Raw genomic sequence first — 27,193 nt, forward strand, 5'->3', positions numbered from 1 at the left:
ACACAGAGATAAGCACATTTTTTTTTGGTAAGTAATAAAAGCATCAAATAAGCACTCAGGGTTAGAAAACTGCAATATTGTGATGTAAAATGGACAGACAGTTATTTCACTTGCAAAATGAACATTCTAGCACTTCCCTCATAAGGCTATTAGAAGAACCATAAAAGAAAAATATGCATGCAAATTGCATGATGAAATGTCTGTACTTTGCAAGTGAGCAGTCTTGTATTTATTTTTATTACTAATGGGTGATTTATAAGTCATCATTTATAACTACGAGCCATTGACTCTATGATTAAGATGCTATGCTAAAGTCGGTTAGGAAACAATCTACCTCCAACTCTAGGCTGTGAGACTTGAGTGAACTCCAGGCCAAAAGACCTTAAGTGGAAAACACTAGCTGAGTCTCCATGTGGCATTAAAATCTTAATGAACTTGTTGGGAACTATACTGCAAGGGAAATGGTGGCAATGTTGAGTTTCAAGCTCCTTACCAAATACCGAGGGGATGTCTGTAAAAATAGATATAGGAAGGTTATTTGAATGGCTGATTTATTATTTATGAAGAGTATACAGTGCAGGGTTTATGTTAAAGGCTGTTTGAATTGTATTTCCATCATCATGAGAAATAGCCCATCATGGCCCCGCAGTTAGTGAGATTTATGGGTGTGCTTTTACCATATTTGAGAGGTCTGCTTGGTAATGACACTGGAGTACCATGTGAAGGTAGCCATGTACTAGTGAGATAATTTGTTATATTTAAAATCACTCAAGGTGGGCTGGTGGAGTTGAAAGGATGGGAGTAGTTAACTTAAAATATTTATGAGTGATATGAACCAGAGAGGTTTTATTTAGCTGTGAGCACAGAACCAGAAATGGAATGCCACTGGACTCTGTATAAACCTGGGGAGAGTTCTCACATGTGCTTTCAACCATGTTTCTCAAATGTGACTGAGCAGCAGAACCCCCTGAAAGTCTTATTAAATGCAGATCGCCAGGCCCCACTATCAGAGATTCTGACTCAGTAAGCTTGGGTCAATTCGGGGCCCGTCAATTTGTATTTCTAATAAGTACCCAAATGATGAGGATGCTGCTATTCCAGAAAACACATTTTGAGGCCCACTAGCTCCTAGAAACTCGCTGTGAGTTTAACAGATTCACTTAGTCTGAGTGTCCTCACCTCACTGCTTCATGGGTTTCTTCATTAGGATGCTATTTCAAGCCTTTGACGAGTTAATGAATTCAAAGTTTGACTGTATTACTTTTCATTTACCTGAGACATTTTTGGTTCTAGCTGAAAGGAAATAAAAGAAGAAGGTAAAAGTGGGAATCAATGGCGATGCAAGTAGACTCACCTTGGGGTGGTGAACACACAATAAAATATACAGAAGACGTATTATAGAATCAAACCTCTGAAACCTATATAATTCGATTAACCAATGACACCACAAATTCAATAAAAAATCGAAGTCATCCTTCATAAAAATATTTAACAAAAAAGGAGGGGCTAAGTATTTGCAAAAAATATATCTATATACGTAAAACAAATCTTCACAAGAAAGGCCCACTCCAGGGAATGGAGATCAAGTTCAATCTGAGCGTTTCTCTGTGTCTGAAAGGTGACACAGAGAAATATATTTTACATTTTAAAGTAGTTTCAGGTTCATAGATGGACTGAAAGTGCAGATGGCCATGCATCCTGTATTCCCACACTCCTGCAGCCTCCTCAACTACCCACATCTCCCATGAGGGTGGTACATCTGGTACAATAAATGAACCAACTTTGACACGTCCTTGTCACCCAAAGTCCACACCTCACATTAGGATTTACTCGTGATGATGTACGTTCTCTGGGTTGGTACAAATACATAACATACATCCACTTTTATGAGACTGCTTTCTCCTAGGAAATGGTTTTCACTGTCTGAAAATGCTGTGAACTGCCTGTTTATCTCTCTCTCCCTCAAATGCCTAGCAAACAATGATTTGTTTACTGTCTCCATAATTTTACTTTTTTACCCAGAGTATCATATGGTTGGAATTTTACAGTATATAGCCTTTTCTGTATAATTTTTATACTTAGTAATGTGCATTTAAATTTACCCCATGTTTTCACGGCTTGATGGATCATTTCTCTTTAGTACTGAATAAGATTCCATTGTCTGGATATTCCACAGTTTATTCATCCATTCAGCTATTGAAGGTTATCTTGGTTGCTTCCAATTTTTAGCAATTGTGGATGAAGCTGTTAAAAGTATCATTGTGAAAGTTTTTTGTGGATGTGTGTTTTCTTTTAATTTTTTTAAAGATTTTATTTATTTCTTCTTAGAGGAAGAAGGGAAAGAGAGAGGGAGAGAAATATCAATGTATGGTTGCCTCTTGTGCATCCCCTGCTGGGAACTAGCCTGCAAACCAGGCATGTGCCCTGACTGGGAATCAAACCCCGATCCTTTTGTTCACAGGCCCACGCTCAATCCACTGAGCTACACCAGCCAGGGCTGGATGTATGTTTTTAACTCATTTGGGTAAATCTCAAGAAGTATGATTTCCAAATCATATGGTAAAAATATATACAGTTTTGTAAGAAAGTGGCAAACTGTTTTCCAGAGTGGTTGTACCATTCTGTAGTCTCACCAACAGAGAATGAGAGCTCCCATTGTTCCTTATCTTCCATAGAATCCAGTGTTATCAGCAGTTTGAGCTTTAGCTATTCTGATAGATGTACAGTGGTATCTCATTACTGTTTTAATTCACACTCCCTAATGACATGTAATGTGGAATCAATAATATATGTCAATGTGTTTATACCTTCCATACAAGGGTTACAGGAGTAATGATTTAATATTGGAAGAATGAATGAATGAGTGATAAAATAAATCAAATCAAAACTAGGACTCTGACTTTAATGGCAAATATTCTGACACAATTAGAGGCCAAAACTGAGATGGAGAGAGGTAGCGTTGCCATGAAATTCCTTGGCAACATCGTCTGAGCAGCTGCCTTCTCCACTGCATTCAGAATGCACTCTGGGCACAGATGTTTTCTCCAAGATCATTCACAGGCTAGAAATAATACAAATGTGATTTTTTTCCAAAGGGGCAAGTCTGTATAGAACTAGCAGTCCTTGCTCTCCTCACAGCAAGGCCAATCACTTGGAGTACAGTTGCTATAGCAGGATTATTAAGTTTTAAATAAGCAGAAAAACGATCCTGGAAGAATGCTTAATGCTGTGGGTACATGAGCAAAGTTTCATGTAGGACTGAGCCAGCTTTTGCTTGAGGAAAAGGTAGTAACAGATGCATTTGACCTTAAATAAAGAACAGTTTGATTTTAGCATCAAATGTACTTCAGACTTCTCTGTTGATCTATTTGAGCTTCTTAATTTTTTTAAAAGATTTTATTTATTTATCCTTAGAGGGGAAGGGAAGGAGAGAGAGAGAGAGATTGATGTATGGTTGCCTCTCATGCATCCCCCACTGACAACTGGCTCACAACCCAGGCATGTGCCCTGACTGGGAATCAAATCACCATCCTTTGGTTCTCAGGCCCTTGCTCAATCCACTGAGCTACACCAGCCAGGGCTGAGCTTCTTATTTAATAATAAACACTAAGTGGTTTTCTTTACTTGTTGCCAGCAGCTTTAACCAAGCTTAACTATGGTTAGAGGACACATCCAGAAGAAACTGTCTAACCAGTGCTAACACCTTGGCACAGCTCAGCTTGTTCTATTATGTCAGGTAGAATCCAGATCACACTGTAATAAAAAGAAGTGTAACATCCTAGCAAAGTGAATGTTTTAATCATACTGAACTATTTACTAAGAACAGGTATTTGAATCAGTACAGATTCCGCCTAACTATAGCTATAGACACTGAGAGTACAAATTCTATTTTATTTTGCACCTAACTATAAAACAGGCATATCCACATAATGTTTGAAAGTAGAGCAAAACTTCGCATTGTCAATATTTCCACCAATATAAGTATACTGAGTATTTGCACTTTTTACCTGTAAATATTTTTTTCTTTCTTATTTCTGAAGCCACAATTTGAACTTTTTCCCCCCTTTGGTTGGAGAGACTTAATTCCATATGGAATTGTGTAACAAATTCAGGTTAGGATCATATGAAGAAAATTAGGTCTCATTTCTACTTTAACAAGACACATCTAGTTATTCATGGAATGAGGTTTATGGTAATACTAAAACACAATCTTTATTCTATCAATGTCCCAATCAATTCAATGTATACAATAGATAGGTCTAACTATGTAAGCTTGAAGCAAAAAAAGCAAAATATTAGCCTATCTTCCTGACATTCCTCATAGGAATTTGCCAGTGATGCTGGAGAGAAAAAAGAAACCTCAAGTTTTACATAATCATCTCCCTTTGAAATGTGTAACTGTGGGGGCGACTTCTCCGAGGGGTCCCCCTGGTGCCATGGACACACATGAATGAATAAATATGGCCGAGACATGATGAGATCTGCTTGGAGAGGAGGAGTGGGCTGTGGCCAGTTCCTCAGGGGAGACAAAGGCCAGCAGCTGCCAGTTTTTCCAAGGAGAAAAAGGCCCCAAGCTCCCTCTTCCATAGCCTTTTATTGGGTTGTAATACACAGGAATACAGGGAGGCAAGGATCAAACAGTAGATAACATTTCAAAGAAACCTGAGGGCTTCAGAGTCTGAGTCAGTGTCTGTCAGGAAGGGAGTTGCAGAAACTTTGGGAAACATACTCATTTCCTCTTGGACCCTTATCATATGAATGAAAGCACCCTTAGCAGAGTAGATTTCACAGGTTTATCAGCAAGTCTCTGTGGTGCCAGATTTTTCCCCAGGACACACTCTAGCAAGGCAAGGAGCTGCACCTCTCCCCATCAGGTATTCAGGTTTAAGGGAATTGGAGCCAGGAAGCACTTCTCCCAGAGAACATGGGGACTCGGGCTATGTCAAAGCCAGGGGGCGAGAGTCCATTGCTCTTTGTTGCAGCCCCCCGAGTCCTTCCATGAAGGCCTCCCAAGTGATTGAGTCTGGCTTAGGTTGCCCCTTGTATGTAGCAAGAACACTTAAGATCTACTCTCTTAGCAACTCTGAAGTAATTAATACACTATTGGTATTTAATACAGTATTGTTAAGTATACCAGTAATTACAATATTGTCCAACTAACCACTGTGCTGTGTATTAGATCCCCAGAGCTTACTCATTTTCTAACTGAAGGGTAATACCATTTGATCAATACCTCTTTATTTCCCCTGCTTCCCACTCCCTAAAAACCACTATCGTACTCTCTGTTTCTGCAAGTTCAGGTTTTTATATTCCAAACATGAGAAATAGCCCGCAGTTTCTGCCTTTCTCTTTCTGACTTATCTTCCTTAGCATAATGACTTCAGGGTCCTTCCATGTTGTTGTAAAGTCAGTATTTCCTTACTTCTTATGGCCAAATAATATGTCTATGTTAATGTCTTCTTTAACTATTCATCTGTTCATGGACACCTAGGTTGTTTCCCCATCTTGGCTCGTGTGGAGTGCTACAATGAACATGGGAGTGCAAGTAACTTTCTAAAATTCTGTTTCACCCTGATTGGTGTGGCTCAGTAGATTGGGCTGTGTGCCATAAACTGAAAGGTTGCATGTTTGATTCCCAGGGAGGGCACATGCCTGGGTTGCAGGCCGGGCCCCTCCTTGGAGGTGTGGAAGGGGTAACTGATCTGTATTTCTCTCACACATTGATGTTTCTCTCCTTCTCCTTCTCCATCCATTCCCCACTCTGTAAGTAAATAAATAAATAAAGGCATTATTTTTTAAGGAGTTTAACATTCTGTTTTTATTTCCCTTGGATAAATACCCAGAAATGGGATTGCTAGGTGATAGAATATTCTATTTCTACTGTCTTGAGGAACCAACCCTCTTTCTGTTTTCCACGGTGGCTACACCAATTCACATCTTCACCGACAGAGTGCCAGGGTTGCCTTTTCTCCACATCCTCACCAACACTGGTTACCTCTTGTCATTTGATAATAGCCATTCTAACAGGTGTGAGATGATATCTCCTTGCACTTTTGCTTTTCATTTCCCCAATAATCAGTAATTTTGAGTACTTTTTCATGTATCTATCAGACTACAAAATGCTGCTTAAACTGCTATTCCAACCTATATGAGGGGGAACATTAGATATACTTCTGAATCTGAAATCAAACTTTTTTCTTCCTTATCTTTCTAAAGAATAAGCCTGACCATGTGGTTGTCATGTTAACCACTCAGTGTTGCTGCTTCAATGCATACAGGGCCCCATATAGCTAACGTAATACTCTTTCACCAGAATCTTATGCATAATTAATTGAACGTCTAAATTTCTGGTGCATATAGTCTTCCTTCCTTGTCATGTCCTATTATTTGGCTGATCCCTTTACATGCCAAAAGGCATCACAGTGTTATGCCCTCAGCAGATGCCTCTCCAGAGCATCTGAGTACTCCTGTTGGGGGTTAAAAGCTCTGCCTTTAGATTGTGATAGAGATGAATGGCTGGTTCCCTTCTGTCTTTTCTCCATTATCAATTTAAAACTATTTTGTAAACCATTTATCTCTGTCCATTTTGAAATTCTTTTTCTTCTATGTGGCTTAGAGTAAATAAAAAGCCCATATACACATTTCTTATTTTCCCTCATTTCTTGACAAATTTTTCTAAATGAAAGAAAATGTTTTTGTCTTTGTTGACCTCTACTTCTTATTTTAAAAACAAGAACTTTGAAATAACAATTTTTATTTTGAAGGATTCAACAATTTTAAAGTAAACTATCTCATTGAACTTTATTTGGGCTAGGGAAACTATAAATTCTACATAAAAAGTGCTTAATACTGATTAGACTATATCCGGATTTCATAAACATTAAATAGTGAAAAAAGAATTGTGTCCAAGGAATGATGAAGTAAACACTCATGGTTTCCATCTCAGTTTTGAACCGCATCCCTTCCCTGAGAAGTTCTCAGTAGAGGACTCTGAGGCAACTGTAAAACATCATGACATTTGCCAGTATTTGGAAAGCAAAGCACTTACATTTTATATTACTCCTAAACTTCGTTGTTTTTTTTTTCTTAATACAGCATGTAAGATTTTCAACTGCAAAGATGGCTATTTCAGAAGGCATGTCCATGTTCCAGGCAGTTTAAAAACACATTTAAATGGAAACAAATGTGGATCTCAAGCAGTCACGTATAGTGGTTTTTTGCACATCCATTTTAGAAAGTTCTAAAATTGGAGCTGATTTTCACAGTGAGACAGCAATGACTGGTTGTAGTTTGAATACCACTGCAGGTGTTTTTACTTTCGGTTCACATTTAATTGCGCTATTGCAGCGTTGGCTCATATTTTCAGCTGTGTAGCCACAGTAGTGTATTTTATTTAAATCCAGAAAATAATGTGATAAGCACATTTGCATAATTTATTATATTTGACAATCCTCAGCAGGCCCAAGTTCTGACTTGCACCATGAAAATGCATTCAGACCTCATCATTTTACCTTGTGATTAAGTACCGCGACTTAGAGCTACTTATTACGTTGTCACAATAGCTCTATTCCTGTCTTGTAATTTTGGATACTGCCTCCTCCTTGGTTCCTGCAGATTTTCTGAACCTTATTCCCCAGGCTTCCTCTTTATTCTACATGCAATCTTCACAATATAAATTCATGTTTTGCTTGTTTTATCCATCATTGTTTCTATTGTTTGCAAACAAAAATCCCAATTAACACCTAATTTTACTTTTAAGTGCTATGTAAAATTACTCACAGTAATTTGGAAATTTTTACATTTCCACATAGCAAGGGTATAGAAATATTCTAGGTTTGTTTCTCTTTCTGTTTTGTAGCCCAGAATGTATTTTTTGGGGGGTTTGACACCATGTAAAATATACTGAAAATACAATGTTTTAAGTTCTCAGACAAAAAACAAAACTAGATTAAGCAGATGTATTATTTATTTAAGAATGATTTTCTGTTTTGCCAGTTTGAGTTTGAGTTTTATCATTTGGACATTGAGAAATAATAAATTACATTTTTAGGTAGGGCTGAGACATTACAAACTGGGTTCCCAAGAAGGTTGTAGGACCATTTATTTTTAACCCACCTCAAGTGTGAACAGCACCCACTTGGGAAGAATCACTTAAGTAGGTGGTAAGTGAGATCTGCATTATGTTTGGAAGAGGCAAATTATATAGATATGTTCTCTGCCCACATCCTGTTAAGCTACGTCATGAGTACTAGACAAAATCGTAGTTCCTTGGATGAACTTTGCTTCTCTGAATATTAAGAGTGAAGAAATTATGTGATTGTAGGGTGGGCAAAAAAGACAAGTATGGACTCAAGAGAATAGAAGTTCTGGTGCTAGAAAAATGTAATGGAAAAGCCCGGTACACATCCTTCAGACAAGGTTGTATAAAAGAGAGAAGAGAGGGCTCCAACACCACCAGAATTTAGTATTTTTCTGTATAAAAGCCTCTTCAGAAAAAGGCCAACCATGGTTAATATAATGAGAAAGGTTTGCCTGAAGTTGATATAACCTGGCAGCCAAGGAGAGTGGACTGGAATGCACATGCATGAACGAGGATGACTTCGCCATACTAGTCAGTGGGGGCAGTAGGCACTGTTGAGTGAGCGTGTGTACTGTGTGGCCATCACATTAAAAATGACTGAGCAAATAGAGCAACAAATCTGCATCAGATTTTGTATTAAGGTTGAACATTGATCCATGGAAACAATTGGAATGATTCAGAATGCCACAGCTGTGGGCCACTGGTGTTTGGCAGCTTCATCAAAGCAACTTGCCTACTCATGCTTCGTCTCATGCAGAGATTTTTGGTGAAACATCTAATCACCCAGGTGAGTCAGGCCCACTAAGTCCAGATTTGGTGCCTTGCAACTTTTGGCTTTTCCCACAAACTAAAATACCTTTGAAAGGGAAGGAATTTCAGACCCTTGATAAGATTTAGGAAAATACAATGAGGCAACTGACCATGACCTGGAGAACTGTGTGAGGTCCCAAGATGCCTACTTTGAAGGCAACTGAGGAATCATTATCCTATTTACAATGTTTCTTGTATCTTGTATGTTCTTCAGTAAATGTCTCTATTTTTCATACTGCATGGTTGGATACTTGCTGGACAGACCTCACAGACTCAAGTGTGTTTTTTGTTCCACAATGTTAGATCTAGTCGCAGGTAACTTCTGATTTAACAATGAACCTTGAAGTCTTTTTCTCACTAATTCTCAAAAATAAAATATTTGTTTGAGCCTCGTCAGTAATGTTCTTGTTGCTTTACCAAATCTGGACAAAGGTTCCGACAGGCTGGGCTTGAGTCTCATTTTTCTCTCTTGATATAGTGGGTAGAGTAAGTATCACACAAGCCACTTGAAATTAGCATGGAAAATGTTTCTCATTACAAAAGTCAAAATTATGGTCATTAGAAGAAGGGATGGTAGAAGAGTGACAGACAGAAAAAACAGACATTCAAACATTTGATGACTTTAAATATACTTTTATTTACACCCCCTCAAGTGAGGCATAGTCATAATTGGATCCTGGCATTTCGGGCATAATTACATTTTAGATCTTATAAAAATACTGTTAAATTTGATATAGATGAGACTCCTTACATAGAAGGTAGATGAAATGACACAAAGTGTAATGACACTGATTACAAAACAGTAAAAACTATATCTTCAGGCCTACATGTTATCAAGCCATACTTTCTCTGTAACTAAAAAGTACAGTCACTAACCACGAGTGGAGAGGTTATGTCAGTGCGTGGTCTGGGAATCTGTGCCATCCATATTCTGAAGAACATGCCTTCTAAGAATAATCTCAGTATAGGCCTCGACAAGTCTCCCTTGTGTGCCATAATTAGCCCCATTGTGGGTGATTATAATTAATTATCCCCAGTCCTGGATATGTTTCAAAATAGTGAAATGCTGTAACTCTCAAGCTCTAGAAATGACATTTAGCTTAATGGAAACATATTGCTTTACACAGTTGCCCAGGAGTACCTGCTGCCAGAGCTGACTCTGGACACACAGTACAATCACTGCCTGACTTTGGACGGTGTCCCCTTTGAGGAGCAGCAGTGAAATACATTATCCAAGTCTCCTGCAAACATTCCCAACGATGTGAGGTTTTATTCTCGGCTTTATCTCTCACCTCGGAACTGAATGGAATGAACCAAAGGCAAACAGGAAAGAAAGAAAAGTTTAAGTGAAGATGCAAATTATAAGCAGTATAGACTATATTTACCAATTTTTATATTTACAAATTTTATCATCATTTTTTAAAAAAGTTAATCAGGTGTGGATACTTTTTGTTGGTGTATAAATCTTCATAGCAGATGTGCTTTGTTCAATTTTTACTTAAAATTTATTTTTGGATATTTTAACTTTTTATTTTGCAATATCTTTCTTTTGCATAAAAAAGAGCATGGCAAATTAATATGGAATGTTATTATGTACCTTTATCCAAAACCTCTAATGTAACATCATAGAAAGTGACAATTATTGAATTGATAAATTAACATTAATACAATACTATTAGACAAACTATAGGCCTTATTTGAATTTCAACAGTCTTCCACTAAAACAACATAACCATGAAAAGATGAAAAACATAAAAGCATATCAAATCTCTAGAGACATATCTCTATGTACAAAGCAATAGGAAAAATAAAGAAAGGAAAAAGGGGACCATTTTATTTAAAAATATTTAAGAATGCATATGTCAAAAAATCATAGACAAATACAGAAAGAAAACTAGGGAATATTTTAACCTAAAATCTGAGCAATACCACAGAGTTAAAACATTAGTATGTATGCCATTATTGTAGTTACAAGGTTTTAAATATAGAAATAATGTATATTATTAAAGTCTCTTTAAAAACTCTAATCTTTTGCTTGTATTAGGCATACAAATATTTGCAAAAAGACATTATTGTGTGAATCAAGATAACTCCCCATATGTGTAAAATATATTATGGTATTGAAATTCAAATGAGCATTCTAGAATTCCAACTCATAGCTAATGTGGAAAAATAGACAAAAGATTCTTTTGAACTTAGGCAGCTGTACTTCCTCTTTGCATGATGGAAAAATAAAACAGGAAATGATGTTCAAAATCCTGTGAGAATTGTCAGTGAAGAACTCTTACATTTGATGCCTCCTTTTATTCGGTTATTCATTGACTGCATATATTTTGTTCAATTTGCTCATGGTGCTCATCAAATTGACTCTCTTAGAGGCATTATGCAGACGTACTTTACCATCACTCTGTTTGCTCCTGTAGAGACATTACAAAGTCAAAATCCTGGAGGTTTTACAAAGTTTTCTGCTCTCCTTTAGCCACTGCCTCTCTAAAAGGAGGCTGGGTCCTGAGGTACTGGGGCTGAGACTAAAAGCCTGAGTGTAATGAGACGGGTATAATTAAATAGCTCTCAGGGCTTAGATTCAGATGGCTAAGAGCCTGTGGCTTTTATGTTAGAAGTAACAAACATTTACCTAAGAATCTAGGAAAATTATGAGAATTTTGTTAACCGATCTGTCTGTATTCAGATAAGCAAAAGAGACCATACTTACCAGGCCTGGAAAACAAAATAGCTTCTTAGTATCAAGAAACCTTTCGGAAACGATTAGTTGGTGTCAGGAATATAAGAGGACTGGAAAACTACCTCTTTAAAGAGAAAGCAGACCCTGATGTGCCTGTGGCTGTGTTATAGTAGTGTCCAAGGTGATCTGCATCCAAGTGGTAGTACAAATAAATGCTTGCTGTTTTTAGGAATGCTTTCGGAAACCAGCATTGATTGCAGATTTGAAACTAAAGTTATGAAATGATTTTATAAAATAAGACATAAAAATATAAGGCAGAAGTTAAATATAAAGCCAAAATAAAGTTCAATTTTTTTAAATGAATGGATTAATGCTAATACATCAAAAATTTAGCAGAAGTAAGTCTTACATTACAGATTCTACTCAGTTTATCTATATTCACTGTGTTTCACATCATAAAGACTTGTTCATGAACAAAACATACAGAAAGGCACTGTGACTGACATATTTAAAGGAATTCTTAGCATTTGGTCATTCTTAGTAATTAAACAATGTTTCTTTCCTCAGAATAAAAGCTTGAAAAACAAACTCTTGTCAGGAAACAAGTTGTGTGGCATCCATGCAGAAGAGGTGAGTAAATTTCCTCCTCCAGCCTTAGCTAGATAGAAACAATTTAGTGCCAATTTTTTAAACCTAGATATACAGTGACCTTTTACCCTTGTACCATACACACAAAGATTGGGTTAACTAAAGAAAACTGTTAGATATCTTTGTATGTTTCAACACTGCATATCCCAAAATAATGATTGACACATTTCTTAGAGAAAAATAAGTTATTCTGCTTAATCTAGGTTTAACTAAAATCAATCTCCTGTACTCCTGATTACCCAAATCTACTTTTACTTTATGATTTAATGTTGTAGAAATGTATAGCTCATGGTAAGTAGTTGTTAATGGTGGTAATGAGCTAGTAGTGAGTGTCCATAGTGATTCTTTACACCTCAAGGAGAGGAGGCCTGAGTCACTGGATTAGTTGTTTCCTCTGAGAAGCACAAACAAAGATGGGAATAATAAGGAATAGGCCTAAGAGTCTTCAGACTATGATGCAGATCTGATTCCTGTGAAGGAAGGGGGAAGGAAAAACAGTTTGGGGAACAAGAACAGTGGTTTAAACAGGTTGAAAGTTGACCCCTTTCCCATAACAGTCTAGACATAAGGCACAGAGCTGGTGAAACACCTCAGGGATATCCTAAATATGCAGCCAACTTTTGTTTCTAAAACTGCTTCCTGTTATTATCAACTTCTGGCAGGAGAGACAGGGAATATTCTGGTGATTCACAAGCATTGCTTTTTAGGAGTGCAACTAGGAAGCAGGGCCGTGCCAGAGCCGGGTCACCTGCCCAGCCAAGTTGAAGGGAAATGGAAAGTGTCATTAGTTTGGTAGTCATAGGCCCATTCAGAATTTTGAATTTCTTTCATTAAAGAAGGTGAAAACACTCCTTGATGGACATAGAAAAGTGATTATTATAAACATGAAATTTAATAAGCCATGTTATAACATCCATATAATAATATTGTATATAAAATGAATATACATTTTCAATACCTGGGAATTACAGGTATTGCCTCTGAGAATGCCCCATAAGATAAAAAATGAAACTGAATGGGTTGTAGTTTTTCTGTCATTATACTTTTCAAGTTGGGTAGAGATCACCTCTTACACTGTTTGTATTTTCCAAGTGTCTAGAAATATTACATGTGTAGTACCCAATTTCTTAACATTACTTACTAGATGGTAAACAAGTAGAATGGTTTTGAATAAGAAATATGGGGACTGAAACTATACTGTGAGATGGTTGCCGTGCTCCTGCAGTCCCCACAAGACTCATGGGCAGGGCCCAGCAGAAGGACGGCCTGTGTGTGGTTGGTTGGGTAATAATACGGGTGTCACCATTTGTAGTTTAGTTTGAACATTTCACCTAAAAGGTCCTATAGTGCGATACTGTTATGTTGCAGAATTACATGCTTATGATTGTGCAATCAAAGACACTGTAATACAACAGGGGCGTTATTTGTGCCTGCCCATGAACATGAAACAGAGGACCCCAGGACAAGGTTTCTGTAGTGTTTAGAAACAGTTGCAGCCTGGGTTCACCTTGTATTTTTAAACCCTTGCTTCAGAAGTGACTCATATTTTTTCTTCATCTCCATTCCTTAAAGAATATATTATTTTGCATTCTTGTTTATGATGTACTAGACAGTTTATATATTAATATTGCATAATGTTGAAATGAATTGAATATATTAATTATAATTTGCATATTTACCTTACCCCTTTATTTACAGATCAAACAGAGACTTTAAATTTGGGTTATAAAGAAGGTGTACATTTTTGTCCTGATAATTTATCTTCAATATAAATGGAAAATTTTATTATTTCTTTCACCAACACCACCACCACCACCAAAACAAGACTAATGACTTCTAGTGGTTTAGAAGCTAAAAGAAGCTTGTTTTTTTGGGTCAGTGATCCTAAATGTTCGCTATCTGTAGATGCATAAAATGTCCATGTCCCACTGACAGCTAATGGACTGTCATTATTTTGCTCTGCCAAGGAAAATATTAAAAATGATAGAAGCTACTGCAAATATCATATACCATCATATCATTATCACTATTATTTCATGAAAGAAATGACATTTGAATATGAAGTTGTAGGGAAGAACAATCTCCAATTGAATGATAGTCTCTAAAAGGGAAAATAAGCCTGGCTAAAATGGTCTATCATAGACAGCATCTTCTCTCCTTCTTACCTCCTTTATCGTCTTTTTATTATAATTATAATCATCATCATCATCAGAATCATCATCACAAACTATTTTTGCCATGGACTTGAGAAAACTGATGACTCATAGGGACCAACATTTAGAATTACACTTAAGATCATTAACATATGTAAATGAAAAATACTAAAATCCCCAATATAGTAATATGTCAATTGTTTGAAGAGTACCCCTCTGAAATATTTCATTTCTCAAAATGATGCCAACAAGCTGAAAAGAAAACAGCATCAGCTGGGGTTCAAACCCATGTGCATCACAAAGCAGAGGTGAGCTCCCTCAAAGTGCATTTATTCCCACTGATCATATTCTTATTAAATATTTAGATAGGATTTTGCTTTTTAACTCACTGAATATTAGGAGAGTGGGATACCAGATGTGGAGAAGTGATGAGGGACTGTGATGAAAATTTCTAACAAATTATTTTTAAATAACTATATAACTAAGCTCAGGAAATCTAGCAGTTCATGTTCACTTTGTGCAGGAAACAGACTTGTAGGTTTTTATTATAGTTTCTGAATGAATTAGTGCATGATACAAAATTGGTATTTTCATCATAAGTCCAAGTTATGAAGAAAAGTTTAAATTGTATTCTGTGCATTCAGTATGAGTATGCATTAAAAATGAATACTCAAATGGTTTTAATGAATCCTTTCTAACACTTCAATATAATGCTTCAATTGTGTGAAATAATTCAAGGGAAGTTGGTCACATCACGCACACAGGATGTAGTGGGAATCTCTCACTCCCCTTTGATGCCGGTCAACACTGCTTTGAAGAAAAACTGAAAGTATGTTTTCCTAAGACACCGTTTTGGCTCTACACGGGCCCTAGACAGCAGATTGCAAAAACAGGGAGAGAAAGCTAATCAATGTGCATTTGATATTGAGAAAGATAACAGAAATAGTCCTTTACTGAAATTGGTAGCACAACATTAAAGATAGTCATGAAAACCATGAAATGTTTCAGAAATAAAGTTCATACAACAAGGGAGAGATGCTGCATCTGAAAGGATTACTTTGGGTCACTTGGGAGTTTTTGTGTGAGCAAGAGCAAAGTCGTGGTAAATATAGAGTCCTGAAATACAAGTACAGATTCAAGGTGCTGAGGGCTCAGGTGTTGAGTTTCCTTCTCAAGAGCCAGTAGCAACCATACACACATAATAATGGCTCCTTGTCTTCCTTTGCATTATGTCATGCATTTCACTTTCACTAACCATAGCAAGAAAAAAAAAGGATGCTTTTATATGAAAATGAAATCTTACTAGCTTGTAAGAAACCACAAATCCTTGCTGATTCTGGGGATGGAGTTTAATTGCATAATTCTGAATCGTTAACATGTCAGACACCTCCTCCCTGCCTTCTTTGTTTCCTATCTCACTCTCTTTCCCCCTCCTCCTCCCTTCTTTTCCCTTCTCTCTTTCTCTCCATCCATCTGTCTTATCATCCTTTCTCCTTCTTTCTTTTCTCATTTATTTTTTTTTATTTAGTTACTTTTCAAGTACATTTTTTTATCTATTTCTCCCATCCTACCCCCCCACCCTGTCTCCCCCCTCCCTCCTATTTCCCCTCCCCCCAGTCCTCATCCCTGTGTCTTTCATACTTGTTCCTCAAAATCACTCCCCCTTTTTCCCCTTAAATTCCCTTCCCTCTCCCCTCTGGTCGCTGCCCACCTGTTCTCTATTTCAGTGTCTTTGTTTTTATTCTATTTGCTTGTTTGTTTTATTCTTTAGCTTCCTGTCAAAGGTGAGATTATATGGTATTTGTCTTTTAATGCCTGACCTATTTCACTCAGCATAATGCTTTCCAGTTCCATCCATGTTGTTGCAAAGGGTAGGAGCTCCTTCTTTCTCTCTGCTGCATAGAATTCCATTGTGTATATGTACCACAATTTTTTGATCCATTCGTTTACTGATGGGCACCTAGGTTGCTTCCAGCTCTTGGCTATTGTACATTGTGCTGCTATGAACATTGTGGTGCATAGGTTCTTTGAAATTGATGTTTTAGGATTCTTGGGGTATAATCCTAGCAGTGGAATTGCTGGGTCAAAAAGCAGGTCGATTTTTATTTTTCTGAGAAAATTCCATACTGTTTTCCATAATGGTTGTACCAGTCTGCAATCCCACCAACAGTGAACTAAGGTCCCCTTTTCCCCACAACCTCTCCAGCATTTGTTGTTTGTTGCTTTATTTCATTTGTTTTCTGTTTGTTCTCTCTTATCAGCTTCCCAATTCAAAGAATCAGAAAGTGCAGATGGCTCAGGATAAGGACGTCTGTGAAAAACTATGTTTCTAATATTAGAACCTTGCAGTGGTGTATCATTTATAGCCCTTTCCATTTATACTCTAATTGGTGGTACTTCCAACATTGTATAATGAGTTGGAAATTAGCACTCTAATCTCCTATTTTGCAAACTCGACTAACTACCTTGCATGGTTAGAAATGTTCTGAATATACTGGGAAACAATCACAGTATATTTGATGTTGGTTTAGTGGAAGATTCATATACATTGAGTGTATGCTGGAAAAATTATAACATTTCAAACATAACAGTGGACTTTATTTATTCAAGAGGACTTTTATCTCAACAGAGTTTACTTGATATAATGATACCAGGATGATATTGTGTTTATTATGCACTATGGCCAGCTACTCTTAAGATTGAATTTGATTAAAATACCATTTACATACAGTATATTCCATTTAAATATACATTTTTAATGGGTTGGATCAGTGTGAGGAGGTGTGGAGGGGGGAAATGAAGACAGTGTACTAGAAAAATAATACAAAAATATAACATTACCCTTACCCCAAAATTTCCTTTTGCTGTTTTATAGTCTCTACGATCAATCCCCATCCCATGTAAACTACTAACCTGATTGTTCTTCCTATTCTTTTGTTTATATTTTTGTAGAATATTATATGAATGATATTATATAAAATATAGTTTCTAGTGACTAGATTCTTTCACATGGCTTAATGCATTTGACATTCATCTACATCGTTAATATGTTTCAGTACTTAATTCTTTTTTTTTAAAGATTTTATTTATTTATCTTTAGAAGGGAAGGAGAAAGGGAGAGAAATATTAACCCATGGTTGCCTCTCATGCATCCCCTGCTGGGAACTGGCCTGCAACCTAGGCATGTGCCCTGACTGGGAATCGAAAGGTGATCCTTTGGTTCGCAGGCTCGTGCTCAATCCACTGAGCTACATCAGCCAGGACATAATTCTTTCTTAAAAATTACTCAACAGTGTTCTAGTGTTTCATTTCATGGATATACCATGATTTGCTTATTATTCACCAGTTAATGGACATGTAGTTTTTTTCTAGCACTTGACTATTGTGAAAAAAGATGCTCTAAACAATCATCTACACATTATATTTTCTTTTGGGTAGATACTTACAAAGGATTGCCCTATAAGGCAGTATGTATATGCTTATAACATGTTGCCAAGTTGTTTCTCAAGGTGACTTCACTATTTTATATTCTCACTCAACTCTTTTTTAATAATCATTTTTCATGGGACTATGGTAATCTGTTCGTGTTCTATTTCTTCTACTAAAGAATTAGAACCAAGGATCTTGATGTGTAGAGACAAATGACTGAGGTTTTTAAGTTAGCATGTTTGAATTTGGGTTCATTCTGGGAAAATGGAGTCATGCTCATCCGCTGTGGTTTACCAGAATGTATCTCAGTGCGGTAGCCAAACGTGTCTGCTGAAAGAGATTCCTGTTACAAGCGCTATTACACCAGCAATGGCTCTCTGTAAAAGCTCATCCTTCTAAAGGGCAGGCACCCTTAACCTCAGCATCTGGCACTCTAAGCGTTTCCTCACCTCCTGTCACTTCTGCTTGCTGCCTTCTCCTTGAACACACGTCAAGTACAAAATTGGTGGTCAATTTAAATTCATTCATATTTAATCTTCCTTTAATAAATAATACAAATAAGCAGTGAAAACTGAGGCATACAATTGCAGAGATGCATTTAGCATTTAAAATTGGGGTTGGCCAGCCCAGTTGGTGTCTCACTTGGTTGGGTGTTGTCCCAGGAACCAAATGAAAGGTCACCAGTACTGGTCAGTGCACATGGCTGTGTTGCCGGCCTTCCCCGGGCTGCACAGAAGGTAACCAACCCATGTTTCTCTCTCCCATCTATGCTTCTCACCCTTGCTTTCTCCCTTCCTCCTCCTCTCTCTAAAACTCAAAAATAACATATTAAAATTAGTATTGGTCATGCCTGAGTGACTCTAATTCTTTAGATGAGAGGAGAAAGAGTAAGCCACTTTCTTTTCATATTACCTTTTAAAAATAGCTTTTTGTTTTGTTTGTTTGTTTTTTAGCAGGCTTTGGTTTTCTCTCTTTGCCTAGAATAACTGGATATCCTACTCCCAAAGCGGAGATTAAGCTTTTGTGTTTCATTTCCAAAATCATTGGACTCTTTTCCTTAGCAGCAAAGTTCATTTTTGTGAAGTTTGAAAGAATGTTAATCATCAAGTTTGAAAATGTAAATGAAATTAAAGCACTAATCCATGTTTCTGCTCTTGCAGTCCAAAAAAATCCAAGCCCAGCTGAAGGAGCTCCGTTATGGGAAGAAGGATTTATTGTTTAAGGTGAGCATCTTTCTCCCTCCCCCTCCAACTTGTTAGACCAGTCTGTGAATTATCGAAAATATGATTTAGCTGAAATTTCCAGATGTTCACACAAATTAGAGTTTTATTCAACTGTATTTAAGATGTTCTCATTTTATTACCTGCTTAATTAATGGAGATAAATGCAGATATGGTTTCCTGGGTACGATCTTAATCAAAGGCCAGCATCATTACAAAGTATTTAGAGTCCCTTTGTAACTTCCAATTACCGTAATTCAGCATTGAGGAGTGTTATCTTTTGGAGTATTTACATGAAGGAAAGTGTATATCCAGTCAGTGTGCAGAGATGAGGCTCACTGGTAACCTACACTCTTAATGTCCAGAGATCTTTCATAAATCTTATTACTATGAAGGGTTTTCATATTTAATTATTGTTGATTGATTTTGATTATTGATCCTTTTCTTTCTTTATAAAACATTAAGTCAAGACCTCTGCATAGTTAGACATCCATCCCCAACTGTGGATGTGATAGTAAATAATACCCACACAACAAAGAGATTTGTTTGGTAATCTCTGATACCTGGTAATGTCATCTTTTATGGTGAAGGGGGCTTTGCAAATGTGACTTAGTTAAAAACTTTGAAATGGGAAGATGATCCCAAATTATCCAGGTGGTTCCTAAACATAGTCACATGAGTCCTGCTAACAGTGAAACAAAAAGGCCTAAGTACGAAAAAAAAGTTATGTGAGCACAGAAGCTGGGATAGGAAAGACAGATGAAGGATTTCTTCCCTATACCCTCCAGAGAGAATCAGCCCTGCTGACACATTAGTTTCAATCCCATAAAATCCATTTGACTTCCGACTTCCATAACTATAATAGAACAAATTTGTGTTGTTTTAAACCATGTCATTTATAATATTTTGTTATGGCAGCAAAGAATAACTAAAGATAATTTATTTTTATCTCCTTTGAGCACGGGAAATAAGAGCCAGGTGCCCTTAATTGTTGTGGTTATGATACATTTGCATAGTCAAATGCAGTAGAATAATAGGATAATAGGCTCTTAGTTGTAGGAACAATCATTTGTCTAAATAAATAATAAGTACAAATTATTTTGTGTGCAATAATTGCTTTGAAAAGCGTTTTCACAATGGTGATCAGCTCAATCTACATGTGTCAGGTTTAAAGAGGTATGATTCTTTATTTTATAGAAGAGTTGAAAAATCCTGTAATTTTTTTTAGATGGAAACTATAGGAAATGACCTATCTCTTCTTTGGCACCTTCACTTTTGGTGTGGAGTCATGAGAAATCATTCCTTTTATGTCAACCAATACTTATGAAATACTCGTTCTGTGCAAGGCACATTATACTGTGTGCTCTCCCATAAATACACCCCCTGCCATTCCATTCCTTTGACCTCAGTTGTAACAGGACATTCCCCAGAACACCAAAGACACAGCTCATTAATTATCCTTAGAGCTGACCGATCCGCACTTCTCAGCACTCTGCACATTGTATGAAATAAATAGATAAGACAAAGGTCTGAAACACAGGACATTTGCTGGTATCACTTGAAGCTTTCATTCTGAGATCCTCCAGATCTGGCTATCTTAACCCATACATCCAGCTTTTCTTTAGCTTTTTGCAGTCATCAATAATAAATAATCACAATAGAAAATGTGTGTGTGCTTTTGTTTGCAAGGAACTTTCTGGTTCTCTGTGGATTAGTTTAACTTAATATCGGGAATGTGATAGCACAAATTCAAGTTCAATAGAGCTGGTAAATTTTAATTATTAGACGATCAGATTTATGTAAAGATAGAAATTCATTTGAGATTTTAAGAATCTTTTGAATTTAATTTCTTGAATTGAAGAATTATAGAAAGGAAAGTTAGGAGAAGAAAATGAGAATACATACTCATGTTCAGTGACTTATTTCTTTGTAATATGACAATTACAAAAATTATAATTGTTGAATATAGATTAGTAATTTACCAACTTTCAGAAGTTACTAAAATGTTGGTTTGTTGAAAATCTTTTTGACTTGGAAATGAGCCATTTTATATAAGCCTTTTTATTTCATGTAATTTTAGGAGGAACACGTGTATGAAATCAGGTGAATTGGGTACGACTAGACAATGAAGTTGTGTAAATTAGAATATCCTCAGATTATACCCTCCCCCAAAAGTTGTTTAAAAGAAAGTTTTTTAATAAGTAAATAACAAGAGGTCTAGAAGCATGAACATTTTATAGCTTGTTCAGGAGCTAAGCAATGTCAACAAGAATCCGCATTCTCTCTCTCTCTGTCTTTCTTTTTTTCTTTTTGTTTTCCTTCTTTTCATGACATGATCCTCAATTTACTAACTTGTTCTAAGATTTCACTCCTCCTCGTGTTATGATAGTGGCTAAAGATCTAGGGGCTGTCCACCTCCAGCTGTGTACAAAGTCAGAGTTTAGTGTTACAATTTTTAAGAAGGAGAGGAAAAAAAAAAGAAAAAAAAAGGAAAAAAATAAAATAAAATAAAAAGGAGAGGAAAATTTTAAGAAGTCTTTCCAAACTTTGTGATGTATCCATGCAGAAGTGAACCCTTAGTGTTTTCAGCTCTGTTGGGAAAGACTGTTCCTTTTTTATATAGGGTAAAATAAGGGGGTTACTGACACCAAGCAATAGACAGTTTCTGCTACAATGTAATTATCAACTCATCTTGATAGCAGTAATGGTAAACTCATCTGATTTGCTTGCTACTCTAGCCACCATATACCTTTGGGTCTTGCATAAATGTATTTTAAGTGAATGAATATATGCATACATATGTATGCACATATACACATACATATGTTGATGTATCAGGGCATTAGATAGCAGAAGCTGATATATTTAACCCTAACAATTTTGTGACCACAGAAATTCACCTATGAGCCTTTAAAAATGAGCCCACAAAAGATTTTATGTCCAATAGTTTCCTTGAGAATCTGTCAAGTTTTAAATGGAATTGATGGGTTTAGTAAAGACAGACTTTAAAAGAGCAATGCCTGTTGGCTGAAGCGCTTAAATTTTATTTTAAAATAATGTCATGTGCTGACAACAGCAAGGCATGTTGATAAATTGTATCCTTATTAATGCTGGAGAGCTGGTTTTGGATTGGGGAAAGCTGCCAACAGTAGTGAATGTTCTCTGCTAAAGAAAGCAGGGAGGCCCTGCTTACTGTAAACTGCCCGGAACTGGGGCTACTTTCTTATCCTTCTCGTTTGCACTTGGGGCTGGTAGTCTCTGGAATACATGCTCTTCATTTTGCTGTTCTATTTACTTTTGCATACACACTCCTTTTCTATTCCAGAAATATTCTTTTTTTCATTGTAGGCAGGTTTCAAAAGTGTCAAAAAGTATAAAGTGAAGAGATAACATTTAAAATACCATCACTAAGAAGGAACACAGTATTTAAAGATATTTCAGTCTAGTTGCTTTAGGTATAATAGGCTTTGTGATTAATATATATACATACACATATATGTACATATTACTATATATTATAGATTCCACTTTTTCACATAGTTTTAAAACACAGAAAATCCTTTCATTATAGTTGTGTTTCATAGAACTTTAAATAAAAATTTTCCATGATATCTACATGCTAAAGTGGCTTAAATATGTGAGGATTCACATGTATGTGGGGGTATTATGATTTCCATTTATACTATGATGAAAAGGAGGTGGGAAGGGCTTAACCACAGAATGTCTGTGCACAACCCAGGGACACAGACAACAATATGGGGATCGGCTTGGGAAGGGGAGTGGGTGGGAGAGGCTGGGAGCGGGGAAAGGGTGAAAAGTGGGGACAACTCTGATAGCATCAACAACACAAATAAAATTCAAAAAATGAACAGAAAAGAGACAGGAAAATTATTTATTATTTTTAACTTGAAGTATACTTTTTTTTAATGTGTATTCTGGTGGTTTTTTAGACATTTCTTTCTTTTTTTTTAATTGTTGTTCATGTACACTTGTCTCCATTCTCTTCCACCCTGCCCCCAACCCCAGCCACCCCCCCCCCTTTGGCTTTGTCCCTGTGTCCTTTATTCGTGTTCCTGGCAACCCTTCCCCCTTCTCCTTCCATTGTCCCTTCCCACCTCCCCTCTGGTTACTGTCAGTTTGTTCCTAATTTCAGTGTTTGTTCTCACCCATAAGTGGAACCTAACCAACAAAATGAGCAAACAAAATATAACCAGAGATATTGACATGAAGTATAGTTTTATATCAAACATGTATCTAACTAAAATAATTTAATACAATTATTGAAAACTGTAAAATGCTAAGTAAGGGTACCTAGTACACATTACCTTTTTATAACTTTATTGAGGAATAATTGACAAACATTACTGTACGTATTTAAAGGGTACAACAGGGTGATTTTCTGTACACATACATGGTGGGATGATTACCAAGATCGACATAATTAACATATCCATCACCTCACATAGTTAACTCTTATTTTTTGTGTCTGAGTTGAGAGTGATTTAGTTCTGCTCTGTATTAAAAGCTGTACCAATTTACATTCCTACCAACAGAGTGTAAGTGTTCCCTTTTCTTTATACCCTTGCCAAAATTTGTTATCTCAGTCTTTTTGATAATAGCCAACTTTGAATTGTATACTATCCTGCTATTAGTTCTAGCCATTATGCTATGCACTCCATCCTCAGAACTTGTTCTTTTACACACAAATTTGTATGCTTTGATGCCTATCGACCCTTTCCCATTCCTTCCTGATCCTGCCAGCCACTATTTTCTTCTCTGTTTCTATGAAATCTCCTTTATGTTTGTTTTTTCAGGGGAGGAGTATTTGTGTGTGCATGTGTGTGTGTGTGTTTTAAAGTTCCACACATTCCACATATAAGCCATACCCTACAGTATTTGTCTTTGGCTTATTTCATTTATTCTAATGACCTCCAGATCCAATCATGTCATTATAGACAGCAGGATTTCTTTATTTTTAATGGTCAAATAATATTCCAGTGAGTATATATACCCCATTTTCTTTACTCATTCATGCATTGAAAGACTTATAGGTTGATTTCAATCTTGGTTCTACTGAATTACAGTACAATGAGTATGGCTATACAGATATCTCATTGAGATATGCACACAGAAGTGGGGATGCCCAATCCTCTGGTATTTCTATTTTTAACTCTTTGAAAAACTAACATACTATTTTCCATAATATCTGTACCAATTTACATTGCCACCAACAGAGTATAAGAATTCTCTTTTCTCCACACCCTCATCAACATGTATCCCTTCTCTTTTTGATAACAGGAGTGACATTATATCTTGTTGTGGTTTTGCTTTACATTTCCCTGATAATTAGTAATGTTGAGTACCTTTTTTATATTCCTGTTGGCCATTTGTATGTCTCGTTTGAAAAAAATTTTGTTCAGGTCTTTTGCTAACTTTTGCATTGTATCATTGGGTTTTCTACTATTGAGTTGTGTGAGTTCTTTATATATATATATATATATATATATATACATATATATATATATATATATAAGATATTAACCTCTTGGCAGATACCTGATTTGCAAATATTTTTTCCATCTGTAAGTTGCCTTTTCAATTTGTTGATTGTTTCAAGTACAGAAGTTCTTTAGTTTGATATATTCCTGTTGGTTTATTTTAGCTTTCGTTGTTTGTGCTTTTGGGTTCTTATGCAAGAAATCATTGCCAAGAAAATGTCAAGAACCTTTTTCCCTATATTTATTCTAGGAGTTCTGTGGATCTAGTCTTACGCTTAAGTCTTTCAACCATGTTGGGTTCCTTTTTTGTGAGTGCTAAAGAGAGGGGCCCAGTTTTCCTCTTCAGCGTGTGTTTGTCCAGGTTTGCCAACACCACTTACTGAAAAGACTGTCCTTTCCCCATTGTGTATTCCAGTGTCCTCATCATACATTGTTTACTCATTGCAGCACATACTGAGCATCCCATTCTGCTTTGTCCTCTTGTACTTATGACTCTTCGTTGATATGTTATCCTTAGGTTTCAAATGAATGGGCTTTTTTTGTTCCCCATATCCATTTTTTCCCGTACATTCCAACATTCTGAGACATTCAATTAGGATTTTTCTATTTGTTTCATGGAAAAAGACTATGACGGACCTACACAGAAGGATGCTGGATTTGGGACTATTGCTCTTACTTACTGAATAAAATGAATTTAATAATACCACATGCCTTTCATTATTTGAAATAAAATAGAAAAAATAATTAATTCAGTGCTTACATGAAGGTTTTTAGTCTAATGATAAAATCATGTCTTGTGACATTAATTTACATGCAATCGATATCACATATGTTAGCATGTTACACTGACCCAGCGCACTGTTTCATCCCATCTTCACTACAGTCCCCGAGGCAGTGAGGACGAGTCGTGGGGTTCACGGGACAATGAGTGAATTAAGGCCTTGAAATATTTGACACCCAAAACCACCAAAATATTTACTTGCTAAGCAAATTTACTAACACATGGAAACCACCACTATTCTATTCTGTTTGTTTATTTTGAATGCAACTGACTTGCTGGCGTATAATGGATCAACTCTATTGGACGGGGATGTATAAGTCATTCCTTGGATGACTGTTAATGTAACATTTATTTATACCATTGTATCAAAATTTTGGCCTATTTGGTGATTCACCAGCTGTATCCTTTTTTTCCCGACACCCAGACATCAAAATGGCATGTGCTTTTTTTGGTATTTCCTATAGAAACCACATGTGCTCAATGCTCTCTCTGCATCTGTCTGCTCCTGCAGGCAGAAATGTCACTGCACGAATTTCCATGTATGGCCACCAACAAATGTCAAATTACTTCGGATGACTTCAATTTTGTGAAGCAGTCGCCCCATAATATCCAACCCTTGTGTAAATTAAATATAATTTTTGTACATCTGTCTCTCATTAACTGACATTTTTCTCATTTACGTGATAAACCACTTTAATTAAAAAAGCATTTTCGATGCCACTTGCTATGTGTCAATCCATTTGCAATTAAATGAGCTTTGGCCCTAAATGTGTAGGCACCTTGCAGAATTGGTTAATGGGGTTACTCATTGTGTTATCTTACATAATTCTCAAAAAACTTTGAGGTTTTCAAAACATATCCTTTGTACCTCGACATAAATGATGAGTTTAATCGGGGCAGGTAGTTCTGCCACCTCAGCAGGGATCAGAAAGCTAGTACTCAGAGAAGCTAAGGGGCTTGTCTGAAATCACAGCCTTAGAAAGATGTGGAGTTTAATTCTAATCTAAGTCTGTAACCCCACTACCACGTTTGCCCTTGTTATATTCCTGTTTTGTATCTTAGAATGATGTATATATTATACTTTCAAAAATAATTTTTAATGCACTCAAAGACCTGACTGGCAAAAACGCATAGATGGGACTATAACTTAGTGACTTGAACAACGTACTATCTGTTGGTAACTAAATTCAGTGCATTTCTTTAAAAACATAATTTTTACTTCAAAAATAAGATGCTTTCAGTATTGAATTGGCACCAGTTTGGGACAGAGACTTCTTTTCTGGCTCCCTATATTGTTGTGATCCACTCTAGGAGTTTTTAAAATTGTTGGATGAGGGCAGGCACTTTGACAGAAAATAGGAAAAAACTAATTGACATTGTCTAAATCAACCTAACTTTTCAGCCTTGTTGTAACTAAACAAACAAACAAACAACAACAACAACAAAAACAGAGGTTCGGCTGCCTATCACCACAATAGCCAAACTGGTGAGGCAGATGCTGGTGCCAAAGGAAATAGGTTATATTCAGGTGCTCTGTGACATGGGAAAAGGGTGGACTCCTTTCTCAAAGACCATCTCCTCTTTCAGCCATGGAACAAGTCCAGCAGTCCTCAGCAAGGCCCAGAGTTCCTGCTCCATTTTAAAATACAGTACTTTGGAGCCTACAGGCAGCTGCTAACTGGTCACAGTCCCCATTCAGGTAGCTTTGCTTGTTCCCAGCTCTGTCCATTTCAGCTCCCTCCTATAGCTGGCCTGTTGAGTAGGCATGGCCATGGGCCAGGCAGCTGCCACCGATGTATGGTCACTTGCTCCTGGGCGAGAGAGCACACAAATGCAGGGGCTAGTGACTCACCAGGAAGATAGCAGATAGTGACGCTCCACCCTGGAGACC

General features: G+C 36.7%; 1 protein-coding gene across 3 annotated transcripts in view; it reads left to right on the forward strand.

Moving 5' to 3' along the window:
• LUZP2 (leucine zipper protein 2) overlaps positions 1 to 27,193 on the forward strand; it is a 375,070-nt gene that overhangs the window by 282,691 nt on the left and 65,186 nt on the right. For all 3 annotated transcript variants that reach the window (XM_053672934.1, XM_037132978.2, XM_053672935.1), the window contains 2 exons: positions 12,141 to 12,203; positions 18,964 to 19,026. In XM_053672934.1, coding sequence (XP_053528909.1) covers positions 12,141 to 12,203; positions 18,964 to 19,026 — 126 coding nt within the window. The remainder of the gene's footprint in view (positions 1 to 12,140; positions 12,204 to 18,963; positions 19,027 to 27,193) is intronic.

Source organism: Artibeus jamaicensis, unplaced genomic scaffold (assembly GCF_021234435.1).
Source record: "Artibeus jamaicensis isolate MK-2021 breed Jamaican fruit bat unplaced genomic scaffold, CSHL_Jam_final contig_797, whole genome shotgun sequence".
Taxonomy (NCBI): Eukaryota; Metazoa; Chordata; class Mammalia; order Chiroptera; family Phyllostomidae; genus Artibeus; species Artibeus jamaicensis.